The sequence below is a fragment of the Neomonachus schauinslandi genome, chromosome 6 (assembly GCF_002201575.2).
Source record: "Neomonachus schauinslandi chromosome 6, ASM220157v2, whole genome shotgun sequence".
Classification (NCBI taxonomy): domain Eukaryota; kingdom Metazoa; phylum Chordata; class Mammalia; order Carnivora; family Phocidae; genus Neomonachus; species Neomonachus schauinslandi.
In genome coordinates this window covers 37124165-37140301 of record NC_058408.1, presented here as the reverse complement: position 1 = coordinate 37140301, position 16137 = coordinate 37124165, and the positions used below count along the sequence as shown (strand labels likewise).

At 35.8% G+C, this 16137-nt stretch overlaps 1 protein-coding gene across 3 annotated transcripts in view; it reads right to left on the bottom strand.

The window, feature by feature from the left end:
• DTL (denticleless E3 ubiquitin protein ligase homolog) overlaps positions 1–16137 on the bottom strand; it is a 41677-nt gene that overhangs the window by 19875 nt on the left and 5665 nt on the right. For all 3 annotated transcript variants that reach the window (XM_044916364.1, XM_021682542.2, XM_044916365.1), the window contains 9 exons: positions 15817–15915; positions 14739–14800; positions 14533–14653; positions 11600–11665; positions 10252–10364; positions 8938–9011; positions 7262–7365; positions 6876–6980; positions 3790–3902 (listed from right to left, as the gene is read on the bottom strand). In XM_044916364.1, the coding sequence (XP_044772299.1) occupies positions 3790–3902; positions 6876–6980; positions 7262–7365; positions 8938–9011; positions 10252–10364; positions 11600–11665; positions 14533–14653; positions 14739–14800; positions 15817–15915 (857 nt within the window). The remainder of the gene's footprint in view (positions 1–3789; positions 3903–6875; positions 6981–7261; positions 7366–8937; positions 9012–10251; positions 10365–11599; positions 11666–14532; positions 14654–14738; positions 14801–15816; positions 15916–16137) is intronic.

Here is a 16137-nt window from a genome sequence, read left to right as displayed (position 1 = left end):
AATGAAGAGTGACTCTTCAAGGGTACAGTGTTTCTTTTTGGAGTAATGAGAATGTCTGGGAATGAGACAGTGGCGATGGCTACTCAAAATCAACGGTACATTTAAAAATGACTAAAATGATGAATTTTATATTATGTGAATTCTATCTCAATAAAAAAAAAAGGGTGGAGAGAAGGGCATGTTGTGGGCTGAAATGAGTACTAATGTCCATCAAGTTTGTATGAATGGTAGTTACAGGAGCTTTCACAGTTTAGGACTACCCTACATGGTATAGTATACTTGTTGACTACTTCAAAGAAGATGAATTTCCCCTAGTGAAACTCAACTTGTTTTTAAATCCTTCAATTTTATTCAAATAAGTTTTTATTGTCACTTTGTTATGATAAAACATTACCGTAATTACAGGATTTCATTTTTTAAAAACCTCCCTCTACTTTTAAGTAATTAGAGGAAACTATTAAGTCCAAGAGACATTTACACCTATGCATTCTGGAGATGGTCAAAACACAGAAAACTGTCCTTTCTTACATATTCTAGTTGTTATATAGACTTTAATTCAAGACATGAAGAATCCCCAAGTTAAAACTCTTAGAACTATGAAGGTGACCACTAGAAATAACTGGCTCTAAGCTACACATCTAATAAAACATTCTGTATCCTTAAACATGCAAAAAAGACCAGCACCTTTCCTCAAAAAAATCTCCTTACTCTGCCCAGTCAGAAACCAAATCTCATCTTTATTTCTGCCATGAGATCATCTACACTTCCTAAAGTGTCAGGCTCAATGTTTCGCCAGTCAGCGGTAGAATGACTATGCCAAATGAGTTTATTTATAACCACTTCAATACTATTCAGTGGCTATAACAGAAATGAACCAGGGAAGGGAGGGGAGAGGAAGGGGTGGGACATAGGGTAAGAAATTAAAAAGAAAAAAATATATTAACTGTTTTTATTTTTAAGTCTTGGTCCTTAGTATCAGAGAGTCTAACTATATTACACCTCCCTTTTGCTGAGCACTGGTAAAGATTAAAAGGCCATTCTCTTCTGTCTTAAGATCTGCAACTCTTTTCTTTCACTCTGTTTTCTTGTGCCCATGGGCTTTTTAACATAGGAAAAATCCCAACACTTGAGAGAATTCTGACCTTTTGGAAACATAGCAGAGCTACAAGATAAACTAACAGCATGATACTCAGCTTGCATGGAATGGTTTTTAAACTACCCCCCCACCCTTTTTTTTTAATCATGGAAAAGAGAAACTGATCCACCTCACTAGGCAAATTCAATTTTAGGAGCAGTAAGCTTGCCAGGATCTCAAATATCAGAGCCTGCACACTGAGTTATGTGTGGACAGGCAGGAGAACATCATGTCTGAACCACATCATTCAGCACTGACATGTGACCCAGCCTAGGAATTTAGAAAGGGTCACCCATGTATGTGATAGCCCCTGACTGGATATCTGAAAATGGGTTACTAACAACAGCCAAATTTCTTTACTGCATGTCTTTAGAGAGAGAAACTATACCGCAACCCTCATTCCCTGAAACAAACAAACAAAAAGCCTTTGTACTAGAGAAGATAGCTAGAGAGGAACTTTCAGAATCAACAATAAAACTCCATATCCACATGCAAACACATATATGTAGAATATATAATCATATGCATAATTATGTATACATAATTTAAAAACTGATTTTAAATGATTTTTTAAAAATGATCAGTGCAGGGCGCCTGGGTGGCTCAGTTGGTTAAGCGACTGCCTTCGGCTCAGGTCATGATCCTGGAGTCCCTGGATCGAGTCCCGCATCGGGCTCCCTGCTCGGCAGGGAGTCTGCTTCTCCCTCTGACCCTAACCCCTCTCATGTGCTCTCTCTCATTCTCTCTCTCAAATAAATAAATAAAATCTTAAAAAAAAAAAAAGAAATAAAAATGATCAGTGCAGAAGTATTTCTTGCATAATCTTTTATTATGTTTTTCATATAATTTTTTTTTAAAGAATTAAAAAATTTAAAAAGATACAGACTTTGGTAGGAATAAAATCTTCCTGCTAAGTTGGGAGCCATAATAAAAAAAGGAATGAAGATAAAACAGTGAGAGAAGGAGAAAGGAAAACCAAAAAGATAGTAAAATAAGAAGCATTAAGACCAAATTTAAAACTCAAAATTTTAAGTATAAGAAGAAAGCATTAGTGTTAGTAACACATACCGTTAAAGTTTAAAACTCAAGTCAGAAAATTTTATAGACAAGAAACTAGGTACAAACTCTTATGGATGAGAGTCTCAAGTATATATTTTATAAGCAAATTTTCATTTTAAAATACAATACATGAAAGAAATGTGCTTGTAGAAAGAGGAAAGTACAACACAAAAAAGCATCTTGGATAGAACAACATCTCCACCATGTGACCATCTAGGATATAATCACTAAACACCCTTAAGTTTGTGTTGTATTTTTGCACCTCTAGGTATACAGAGAAGTCATTTTTAGTATGTCCTCCAGGACCAAATGAAATTAAGCAGAATTATGCTTCATACTTGACAGGTTCTACCCCATCCTAAGCCAACATTAAAGATATGACTTCCTAGAGGTTGGCAGGACTAATAATGATATAATTTCCTCTTGAGAAGGGATTTGATAACATTGAACCTATGAATCTATCAAGTTTTAGACATTATGACTCTAAAATCCAAAATGTGGGGCGCCTGGGTGGCTTGGTTGGTTAGGCATCCAACTCTCGATTTCAGCTCAAGTCATGATCTTGGGGTCGTGGGATTGGACCCCATGTGAGGCACTGCATTGAGTGCAGAGCCTGCTTGTCCCTCTCCCTCTGCTCCTTCCCCTGCTCACTTGCTCTCTCTCTCTCTTAAATAAATTAATTTAAAAAAATAACAATAAAAAATAAAAATCCAAAATGTGTTAACTCTGATCATTCAATTCACCAATGCCAAGGACATTTATGATATTACAACGGCAATCTAGAAGATAATTAATTTCTAGCCCTTGGAAAACAATGCCATGATGCTCTTATATCTCTGAACTCCCAGACATTTCTATAATTAATTAGTCCACAAGAGCTATTTTTCAGTAGTCAGCAAGTGCTACTCGTGTGATATTTCAGTTTTCTCCACTGAACCTAATATGGACAAATTTAAATTTCTTAGCTTACAGTAGTCACTTTAGGTATCACTGTTATTTAAAAAGTAAGAAAAAAGAGAAAATAAATAAACTTGTGAACAGAAATGAAATCTGTAAAATAAATTAAGTAATGCTATTAAATATATACAAAACTGATAAAGTAGCCACATCTATTCTAGTAACCTTAAGACTGGCCACAGAGAGTAAAGAACACAATTATCATACAAATATCTTTTAGTGTTTTGTGCAAGGCTCTATGGTTGATTTGGGCATAGGATCCTGGGAATTAAAATACTGTATTTTGAATGAAGAGTTTGAAAACACAGAGCAGAAAGGCAATCCAACACATTTTTCCAGGAAGCAGGACAAGGTAGTTAAGGTTCTCTCTAGTCTTCTGAATTCTGAATTTCCTGATAATCCGTGAAACTGCTGGAGTACATGGATTATCAATTTCTGAGAATCTTTGGCCATGAAAGTATGATATATTCTGACAATCAGAGTAAGTTTTGGCTGTGTTAAGAAGCAAGAAGCAACTTTTACTGAACATCTAATGTAGAAAAAGTTAATAGTATGTGTTTACATTAAACTTACTCATCTGAGAAGAAATATTTGTAATACTTTAGTCTTACATTTGTGAGGGAAGTTTGATAACTTACCTTCCAGATGTAGGCAGCTTCATCACTTGAGCCACTAACTAAAAACTGGTCATCTGGACTAAGACTTGATTTAACATAAAAGGTAGAGTTTTGATGTCCATTGAAGATAGCCACTGCCAGAGGGGGAAAAAAACCCAACAAATTACTTGGTTCTTGTTATTTCTAGTGTTCACATAAACGCAGACAAGTATACATGTTCCAGTAAGTTTTATTAGTGTATTAACTATTGAATATTGAAACAGATAGTCAAGCTATATTCACTAAATTAAAGGGAAATGGACATTGGCAGAAAAGTAAAGGAAGACTCAGAAAGAGGTTTTATATTAGACCCAATCTCATGATCTAAGCCCAGATACTTGGTATGGAGCTGGCTATGGAAGAGAAAGTGATGGAAAACATTCTTAAGAACACAACCAGTGTCCACTCTTTTAGTAAAATGCCTTTATTAGACCCTCTTTCCCCACACTAGGATAGGGCTTTCCCTATTATAATACATTGGTCCTTTTTCCTCTTAGACTTCAAATCTTGAGGGTAAATTTCATATTTTATTCTTTACTCACTATACCTCACAGTGCTTTGAACAGAGATCTTCAAATATCTGTTGCATTAATAGGTAAGAATCAGTGGAAAGAGTTAAGATTTGTGGATAGCTCATTTGGGATGTGGGAATCAATCAATCTATTTATTTATTTATTGTGGGAATCTTTTTTTTTTTAAAGATTTTATTTATTTATTTGACAGAGAGATAGAGAGAGAACAGGTAGGCAGAGAGGCAGGCAGAGGGAGACGGAGAGGCAGGCTCCCCGCCGAGCAGGGAGCCTGATGCGGGGCTCGATCCCGGGGACCCTGGGATCATGACCTGAGCCGAAGGCAGCCGCTTAACCGACTGAGCCACCCAGGCGCCCCTATTGTGGGAATCTTTTTAATCCAAAACTTTAAGCAGGCTGAAAAGAAGTAGCTAGTGGGGTAAGCTCTATGTCTGTAGGTAAGATACTCCAACTAGGTTAGGGTTAGCCTTCAGTTTTAGACTTCTTACTATCTGTGGAAAAAGGGTAAGTAATCCAATCTAGCACAATGTGCTTGATGGGTTCTACTATCCTAAGAAGACCAAAACCTGAGGCCTCTGGTATCAGAACACTAATAGGAAATACAAAAAAAAAAAATCTTAGTTACTGGAAAATTTAAGGATACATTTAAGCAGGAAAAAAAGTTCACTCCAATCTTTTAACAGAAAGGAAGTAAGAATTATCAAGGGACTTAGTAGCTTTCCTTTAGTGCTCACAGAAATCTCTTCCTTTTGCCAGAACAAAACTGGAAAAAGACTTTGCATTTCTAGCTTTTCAAGAAAAAGCCTACATATCAAATACTCTCCACATCAACACTTCCACTGTGGACGTTAAGCAGAATATGAATCAACTCAGATATGCATTTTATTTTTATCTACTGTGATAGGTAAATCCCCACAAAATAAACAGGGTCCGTTGCTCTGAATACAACTCTAAAACTATAATTGTTTATCTTAACTCTACGAACGGAAAAATACAGACCAAATTTCCCACTAGACCTGTAAGTATTTATTGCCCTCTGCTGGTCTAATCAAGTACACTGTAAATGCTTCAAACTATTCAAAAAATCCTAAAACCTGTATTGGCATTGATTAGCTCAACTTAATCTTTCTTTGATAATCTGGGCTCCGAAAATGCTTCAGTGAAGTGCTTCAGAGTCATCTTTATGAACATCACTTAGTATAATAAAACACTGTAAATTAAAAGTACAGGAGATGAAGAATTAAGCCCAGGACGCTTTCTGAAGTTTTGAAAAAGATAAGCAATTACCCAATGTCATACACATGTCTATCTGTCACTCAATATCTAAAGAACATATCTACCTACGTATCTATCTATAGGAGCCAATAAAATAACTTTAGGAGCACAGGAAAAAGGTTACTAAATTTTTAGTAAAGTAGCCTTGGCATATTTGTTTGACTAAACTTAAGGCCCCCTTTAAGGCCACACTACAAAAAAATGACACAGACAGAGCTCTTGTACATTTGATAATACAATTAGGATTATGCTTTTATCTTTTGGAGAAAGATTTTGAAAAGTCTATTTTATATGACTATCTAAATTAGAAGCTGTCCAAGTTCTGATTCCATTCAGGAAAACAGCGGGAGAAGTTATAAACTGCTTCCCTTTTCCAAATACTCTTGCTCTTATTTAGACAACACCAGACCTAATCCAGGACATTGGAAATACCAACTGTGAAGCTGTCACAGAACTTAAACTCCTAATACTGGCTTGGGGCAGTCTTTGGAAATTTCTCTAAGAGCCTAGCTAAGGTCTGTACTATTTTAAGATTTCTTATTTATCAGCACATCTTACTTTAGTGGGAAGTAGGTAGCTTTAGGGATTATAGAATCTGTCTGTTTCTGACAGAGCTAGAACTAAGTTACTAATATGTGGCTTGCCTAAATAATTGATAATGTTCTTAAAATTATGTAACCCTAAAAACCTTCTTAGAGTATGCCTGAGAAACTTTCATTTCTTTTTTTAAAGTGCCATGTATCAACTTTAAACACCAGATTCCAATTGTAATTGGAGGAAAAGGAAGGGAAAAAAAAAGGTGAGGTTGGGGAAAACTAGAAATAAAATAGACACTGCTCAACATTAAGAAGGCTGAGGTAAATAAAAACTATTTAGGGACTTAAAAAATTCAGCCAACAAACAGCCCCCGAACAAGACAAAAGCTGAGAACAGCCTTCTATATCCTATAAAATTTGAGACAATTCTAAATATAGTCAAAGGGACATAATTTCAGGAAAGACTCACTGTTAAAATAAAATTAAGTCACCATATACAGCAGGATTCTGTTTACTTGTGAAATATCACAAGGAAAATACACCTATGAAAATATCACTGGAACTAATCAAAGACCCCAGAGCCCTCCTATGTCTTAAAAAATTTGGTTTAGAAAAAAAGATCAATATTAAATTATCATTAACAAAAACCTCTGCATTCATTTCTGGGTAAGAGATTTTATTTCATTTTATTTTTCCAGGTAGAGATTTTAAATGGCTAAGATCTTACCTGGAGAAGTCTTTAATCCGGTCATATTGAACATGTAGATATTGTCATCTGTGCAGTTAGCAAATAAAGTAGAGCCCGTGGAATCCAAAATCAGACTTGAGTATCCTAGAAAAAGGAAACTTTAGTTAGCATGTCCTGATGACAGCAAGTAGAACTGAGATGACAACATTGTGGCAAGAAGATCATTCCACAAGTTTATCAGAATTCTTCTTCCCTCAAATATATATAAACCAAAAATACTCTTCTGAGTTTTTAACTTTTGAATTTCCAAAAGTTAATGTTAATCTCAAGTATATGTTGCTGAAAACTAGCTTGATATTTATTTTTAAAATTTTAACAAAAACTCACATCTCCAAAAAAGTCCTATAGGGTATAAAAAGGCTTACCTAGTTTTCGAGTGCTGCTACCTGGGTACAGGAAAGACTTGGATGCTATGGGTTCCTGTCGATAAGCAGTATAATTCTTACGTAAATCCCATATTTTGATTACCCTAAAAACCAAGGTAAAGAAAATTATTTTGTAGCCCCCCCCCAACTTCAACCAGTTTCAACTACATTGTGAAATGACTTTTAATCTAACTCCTCTGGCACATCAACCAGGTATAATGAGGATATCTCATTGGGAAACAGATTGAACTATCTCATACTGTTGTTTCCAATGTCAGGCTAACAACTCAGGCAGAACGGAAACAGATGTGATCTGACCCAGCGATGGGTTACCTTGAGTTTACTTCAAGGGAGCGGAAAAGGAAGATGAAGGTTGGGTTCTGATGGTCATTGTTTCATTGTTTTCAGAGAAAAAAAAAACAAAGCAAACAAATGCTTCCTAAGACTTTAACACTCTGCATGTAACCTCTAACATTGTTAAGTAACAAGCTCTGTCCCTATGGTTTTATCTCTATATGTAACTCCTTAAGTAATCTGGTCTAAACAGCTTTTCCTGTGAAATATTTTTTCATTTCATCTATTGGTATAATTGTCTTAATCCTCAACATGTAGTTTTTTTTTTTAAATGTTATTTATTTATTTCTAGAGACAAAAGAGCGATTGAGAGCAGGGGGAGGGGAAGGGGGAGAGAGAGAATCCCAAGCAGACTCCCTGCTGAGCACGGAGCCTTAACTCGGGGCTTGATTTCACAACCCTGAGATCATGACCAGAGCAGAAGGCAAGAGTAGGTCGCCTAACCTACTGAGCCACCCAGGCACCGCCTCAACATCTAGTTTATCGGCAACATGAAAACAAAAGCTTGGTCTAAAAGGGCAATATCCTTGGAAACAAACAGCAAGGTTTCACAGCCATTCACAAGCATAACTAGTAACCTTGAGATAATCCTTCATTTGTGCCTGAATATTTGGTCCACAGACGAGTTTTAGTGTCCAGAAGACACAATGGAAATCCTAGTTCATTAGGCCATCATCTTTTTAAATTTGTTTCGAAGGAAGGGATGTCTTAAGAGATACGATAAGCAAATAAAAGGGCAAAGAAGGGTGCTTAAAAAACACCTCAGAATTTTTATTGTAACAAAGCAAACAATTAAGAGGTACCACAAACTTATCTGCAAGCCAAACATTCAGACCAATCACAGATGGCAGGTATCTGAAAGCCATTAGGCCTTACTATCAATATTGTTAGATTACTCCCCCAAATGTCCATTATATACCCAGAATCAGATTCCTTCTTTTAGGGTATTACTAAACCTGAGAAGATAAAAATCCAAAATAATAGAAATTTTATTCCTCAAAATAAGACTCACTGCCTAAATTATACTGCATGGACAAGCAAGCTACCCACCCAGCTTCTCTGTAACAACAGCAGCAGCCAACACTGCTCGTATGTGCTATATAATGTGCTAAGTGTAACATATGGATTCCCTCATTTAATTATTTGAGCAAGAGTCCTAACTAGATATTTTTCAGTGTGATCTGTAGTTCCTCTTCTCAGCTGGATATTCACTATGTCGAAAGTTAAAAGCATATACATTCGATTACAATGGGACTAGGTGACTTCCCTATCAGTTTATGAAAGACATCTCATCAAAAGAACCAAGAAATAAAGGCTCTTACCCATCCACGGCTCCCGCTGAGACTAACGTATTCTCATCTTGAAAGAGGACCACAGTAACACTCTGCTGGAAATCCTGACAGCACAGGGCAGAAAAAGAAGAAAGTCCTATTTTCGGTACCATAATCTTCATCAAGAGACCAAGGTGCTAAAATGATGGCTTCCCCTCCACCCAAATCCTGAGTTAGACTAAATATTCCCTCTCCAATAATCTTAAGTCAGATATCTATACTGACCAAGAAGTAATTTTAGCATGAAAATGACCTAAACATCATGAAGTTATAGTACATAGTGTTGACTTTGACTTGTACTCAAGAAACAGGTGAATAAAAGATTTGTCTAAACCTACTGGTTCTACTTAAAATCAGTCCTACTAATAAGCTATGTCTCCGTAGGAAACTCATTTAACTTTCTTGTGCCTGTTTCATTCTACAAAATGTCACCATCCACCTAAACTGTCACATAGGAAAGTCTAAAGAATTATTGATGAAAAATGATTATGTGCTCTGAAAAATTTAAAGGATCTCAATGGAATTCCACCTCCTAATTGCTGTTAACAAGTTTTCCTGGCTCAGATTCTGATTGTCTGAAATGATATTCATTTTAACTCCATCTGGCCTCCAAAAACCACAGTTAATCTTGTCAGTTTCCACTCATGCCTGGGTCTTATTCTTGGTATGCAATTTTAAGTCCTAACATTTTAGTAAACACACTTCTCCAACATATTAATTTGGATCTTACAGACCAGGAATATTAGAAAAATAAACAAATTAAAGTAAAAGCCATGGTGATTTTTTTTTTTAAAGAAAAAAGATTATGGGCAATGTTTAAGCTTTAAGTAAAAGATGCTAGAGAGATATTATATTTTACCTAAATGTTTCAATATATTTAAATATTTTGCCAAATGTTTAATAAAATATTAAAAACTCACATATTTCCTGTAGTTTGTGTTATGTAAAAAACAGGGATTACTTCCCCCTATAGAAAACTATATCATGGTACTTAATATGCTTCTTCAAACTATCCCCCCTTTTCTAATAAATTACATTATATTGTAGATAGTGTATGCATGGCGATATCTAGGGATGAGGCTCAGGAAGACGAATTTTTAGTATGCTTCCAGGTGACTGTGTTACACACTAGAGTTTGAGAACCACTACTGTAGGTATTGAGCAGTAAGTAATAAACCACTGAATGAAGATTCTCATTCACTTAATCTATAGCTCCTATTTTATGCCCAACAAGTTACCTAAAATGAGATTCTATCTTACTACATGTTAAGATCTGCACACATGTACACAGCTATAAAACCTTACCACAGAAGGAGCAAGTCCTTTTGAATTCTGTTTCTTCTTAGGTTTTGAAGGGGTTTGCTTATCTAAGGTATTATGAGCTCCACTGATTTGATTCACCTGCCTATAAAATCCATCTGAAAGATATTCCAAGCAAACTGATTTAGGTTTCAGAACTTTATTCCCATGCTGAATGTCACATTTACACATAAAATCTCAAAATTAATTATATTCTTAATAGTGAAATTAAAAGCCAGCAGAACTTTCTTTTGGTGCCATTATGATGTATAGAAGAGAAATAAGCATATGGATATTTATAGCAGCTTTATTCCTAAATGCCAAAACTTGGAGGCAATCAAGATGTCCTCTTGATGATGAATGTATGAATGTATGAATGTATGAATAAACTGTGGTATATCCAGGTAACGGCACATTATTCAATGGTAAGAAATGAGCTACCAAGCCATTAAAAGACAAGGAGGAAGCTTAAATACATATTAAGTGAGAGAAGCCAATCTCAAAAGGCTACATACTGTATGATTTCAACTATATGACATTCTGGAAAAGGTAAAATGTTGGAAACAGTAACAAACAGTAAAACAGTAAAAAAAAAAAATCAGTGGTTGCCAGGAGTTGGCGGGGGAGAGCAGGATGAGCACAGGGGATTTTGAGGTTGTGAAACTATTCTGTATACTATAATGCTAGACACGTGTCATTACACATTTGTCAAAACTAGTAGAATGTGCAACACTAAGAGTTAACCCTCCTGTAAGGTACTGAGGGACACTGGGTGCTAATGGTGTATCCGTGCAGGTGCATCGGTTTAAACGAATGCCGAACTCTGCCATGGGATGCTGATAGTGGGAAAGGCTGTGGCGATAGGGAGTATATCAGTACTTAGAGAACTCCCTGTATTTTCTGCTCAATTTTGCTGTGCATCTAAAACTGCTCTGAAAAAATAGCCTATTAAAAATAAATTATTTTTAAAAAAGGAAGTAAGCAGTGAGATGATCACTGCATTCTGCTTAATGGCATCATGGGTGTAATGTGAGCATAATTATGTTTAATTTAATCCAATTCTTTAAAGCCAAATAACTTTTAAAAGATCGTTAACCACTGAGCCCATGTATTAATAATTCCAATTCTATCAATAATTTAGGTAAGTGGCATAGTTCAGAAGACAATATGAGGTAAATACAGAGGGTAATACCTGCAACAATCACAACAATCCTGAGAATTGGAATGGTGAGCCGAAGACATGGGGGATTATGAACATGTGCCCCCTGGTGGTAACCAGATGAAATCACTAACTCATTTAGAATAAGTATGAGGTGATCCCACACTTACTAAAATCAAAATGGAACTAGGCTACCTTTTTTGTTGCACCTGGTGTCCCAGACCATAATGTTTCCATCTCTTCCACCTGTACAGAAGACAGCTATGGGGAAATAAATAGTTTATCAAGAAGTTAACAAAACCAGGCCAATAATGCATGCATTTCATTTTAAGTTTCCTAGAGCATCTATTATATGGTAAGTACTGTAATTGGCAGAGGCAATTAAAAATGAAAAAAGATATGGCTTGACAACAAATAAGAGAAAACAAAGCTGTGAAGGGAAAGGATTATGAAGAACTCAAAATGCTTATGCTTTAGAGAATAATCCCTCTGTGTAAATATTCTTAAAACCAAATAAAATACTATATGTAGTACACCTATGGAAAGAATAATGCAAAAGCAGTAACCAAAATATACTGAGAGTTTACTAAGTGCTACACACTATCCCATGTGCTTTATATACATTATCTCAATTCTTGTTATCAACCCTATTAGGTGAATATTATTATCCTCATTTTACAGATAAGAAAACTAAGGCATAGAGAAGAGGATAAGTAACTTATAAAGGTATTCCTAGCAGAATAAATCCAGAGCCCACTCTCCAAATCTCCAAGCTGTACTGTCTTCAGTATAAACATATGGACCAGATCCATACAAAACGGTGAAAGAGGATGCCTCTAGGGATGGAAAGAGGGCAAGAGGATTGGAGAAGGGAACATAGGGGAACTTCAATTTATCTGTAATGTTTTATTCTTTAAAATGAAACCAAAAAAACTCTGCTTCCTGAGTGGAAGAGTGAGCACTTACCAAACCAATCCAACTGCATGAGCTATAAACTCTGGACAAAATATAAAAACCAGTAACCTGAGGACTCTTTAGAAACTAAACAAAAACATGCAATTTTTGGAGGGAAGTCCACACCTGAATCAAGTGATTGGCCTGGGCTAAGTTACTGGCTTTTGTAGTTTTACCTTGAAGGCAGCCACAGTTGCAGCATCAGTACCAAGCAGCTAAGATGCCAATACAGAATCTGCCATCTTTCAAGCCAGAGGAACAAGGAAAAGCAGACTGAGGCAACAAGAGCTGCCAGAGCCAGAGCGAGAGGGGAACCCTGGAGAGAGCCAGAGAAAGGGCTAACTCTAACTCTGTGTTTAAACTTAGCACATGTCTCTGGTTGACCCCTGAACCATATATGCAAGGGAAAACCAAAAGAGGCTTGTAACTAAGGCTTAAATTAAAGAACTGAATTGAGATCTGACACACACACCCCCCCCCCCCGTATGTCTGACAGTCTGCAATTTGACTCTTACTGAGTTAATTGCCTGTTAAAACACTGAAATTGGGGCGCCTGGGTGGCTCAGTCGGTTAAGCATCTGCCTTCGGCTCAGGTCATGATCCCAGGGTCCTGGGATTGAGTCCCACATAGGGCTCCTCACTCAGTGGGGAGTCTGCTTCTCCCTCTGCCTGCCGTTCCCCAATTGTGCTCTTTTTCTCTCTGACAAATAGATAAATAAAATCTTAAAAAAAAAAAAAAATCAACAGATGTAAAGTCCAGGGAGATAAAAATGACTTTGCCCAAGAGTTTAGAGGTAGAAACAGGAATAGAACACAGGGATTCTATGTATGATTGTAAAAGTGTGCCCTGTACAAAGGCATTTGGCTGAAGATCTAAAATCTAATCTGTGTTTACCAACCAAACTATGTGGCTATGGGGGCAGTGTCCAACCAGGTAATTCATGCTAGAGCACCTATAGACTACTAGGAGCCATTGTAAAACCTACCAGCCCCAATTTTTAATTCAATGCTTTTTCTACTAGACTATATTGGCATAGATTTACTGAATAGAATTTTAAAAATTAAGCAAAGGGACCAAAAGATACAGTGTTTTCCTTTTCTGTTATCCTTTAAATAAATTTACCTTTAGTAAGGTTAATTTTCATGATCTTACATTATTTTTATAAACTCAGAATCAACTCTGACACAGTAGTAAACTAGAACACAACCATACCTAACTTTATATAATAGATGTGTTAATGAAAACTTATGCAGAGATAAAAACTATGCTATATATTCTTCAAGGTTCCACTCTCAAAAGCAACCACAGTCAATTAAATTTGACCTTTTTTTGAGTCCAAATCATCTCAACAACTCAGCTTAATATTTCTGAGTGCTCACATGAAAAAATAGAGTATTTCTTAATGATAAAGAAGACTGTAATGTTTGTCTCTATTATTGAGATTAAAGTCAGATTAATTCAGCCACTTCTTTGAGATGAGCATTTGTTGGTCTATTTGTTAAAAAAAAAAAAAAAATTCGTGAGAAACTAATGCAGGAAGGAGAAAAGAAATGAACAGAAATGAAGAGCTAATTCAGACACTTCTAAGTTTTTCCCTAGCTGCTTTAGTACTGCTCTGTGCTATATCACTCTTTAAGTCTTGCTTTTCCACTTTAATAGTAAAACAAATATAGTAAATAATAGTTGAAAACATACTAAGGAATTGGGCCATTTAAAGTAATTAAACGGTAAGTTTTTAGGTAGAGAATCATGTCCATTTTACCAGGTTTTCCACTCTAGCATCACACTCCATTTAATATAAATTTTACTAGTAGACTTAAAGTAAATAATTTACAAATAGAGTTAATCAGTGTCCAGTACAGGGTTTTGACTTTAAAGGATACTCAAAGTTGAACAGAGGTATTGTAGCTGTTTATAAGTATTTACCTTATCTTCAAGATTATAGAAAAAAATTATCTGAAGATTCTTAACTTACAGGGACAGGCTAGAGATAATATCCATAAGAATGGGACTAAAAGTCAACTTAATTTCATGGAGGATTTCAGTCATGAGATTCTCAATCGCAACGTAGGAAAAATAGCAACTCTGACAGGGGAAAGGGTGGAAATAAAGCTTCTTATTAACTCACCATGAAGGAGGTTAAGGACATGAAAGAGGATAGGCACAGACCTACCTTTCTCAAACTTAGAAAAGGCAACTGACTTAAGGCTGCACTGATGACCTTTGCACGTTCCAATCAGTTCACCAGCTTTTACATCCCAAAATTTGGCTGTTTGGTCACCTGCTGCTGTAACCTTTCAAAAAATAAGGTATCACAATTTAATAAAGCAACGCTTTACCAGTATTTACCCAGAGTCCAATAAAATGAAAGTCACTTACAAGTTTAAGTTCACCAGGAACCCAGGCCAGGTCAAAGACAGCATTCCAGTGAGCCATCCATTCTAAACAAAGAAAATGGTGACTGTGAAATGTCTAGACTACATTCAGGGCCATATCAATAGAAGTTTGAATTTCTTGAAAGCCAGAGTGAAAAAATAAGTCATCAGCGCCCTATAATCCATAGGCCAAAGAGAACTTGTATATTCACAGAACTTACATATTTCCTTCACTACTACAGAGAACTACCATTTGATATCAAATTCCTTTCCATGAGGTTACTAGTAATATATTCTCCAAAATGGAATCTTTCTGAAATATTCTCCAGTTCAAAAATCTTCATCATGCTCTCTGAATGGAATCTAAAGTAGTTTGACATTTAAGGTTCTGCATGCTTTGGCCTTTATCTCTGTTGCAAGGTTTATCTCTCACTATCTCCACATACCTATTCCAACCAAACTGGATGCCTCCCCATTCCCTAATTATAGCCTATGCTTTCTTATCTCTAGGCCTTTGCTAATGCTTTCCCTTCCACCTGGTATGTCCTATCCCACCTCCTTAGGTTTAAATACCACCGTCCAACTCAAATGTTCTACTCTTCATGAAAAATTGTCCTTGCCATCTTTACTACATGACAGCTTTCCTTTTGACAACCGTGGCATTTTTTTTCTACATCTATATCATTTGCAGCCTATTTATTTCCACACTTGACTTAACTAGTTCCAAATTATTAGCTTCTTAAGTTCAGTAGAACTTTGCCTTATATAAGGGAGATGCTTGGTCAACATAAATATTTTAAAGTAAAGTTTCCCCCAACCACATCAAGTGTAAAAGATTTAACTTTTTAAAAGAAGAACTGTTCTTTATCCTAAATTGTATTTTTTTTCCAACTTTCAGTAAAGGTATTGCTGTACTTATAATATTATTGACAGAAGGACCATCTACCATTTTCTTTTAGCTTGGTCCCTACATAGACTTCATTAGAAGTGAATATAATTGGGAATACATTCAAATAACAATTTACTTGAGGCTTTATGAATTTAATATAATGTTAAAACAAAAATTTTACGCCTAGACTTACCTTTGACACACTTCTTTCTATAGGCTTGTGATTCTGTGTTATACAATCTAACGAAGCCTTCTTCATTGGCAACTGCTAGTATATGCTCCATATTGGGAGCTAAATAAGAAATAAAGAATATGATACATAAAGAGTAATACAAAAATTTTAAAGCTGAGTATAAAGCTATAAAAACAATACAATACAGATTAACTGAAAGCTACAAGTTAAATACAAAGAATCTGAAGAGGGAAGATGATTCTACCCAAATAGCATTTGATATGGTAGAGAGGTAATTTGAATTAAAGATTGCTTAAAATTTGCCGTACTATCTAATTCAGT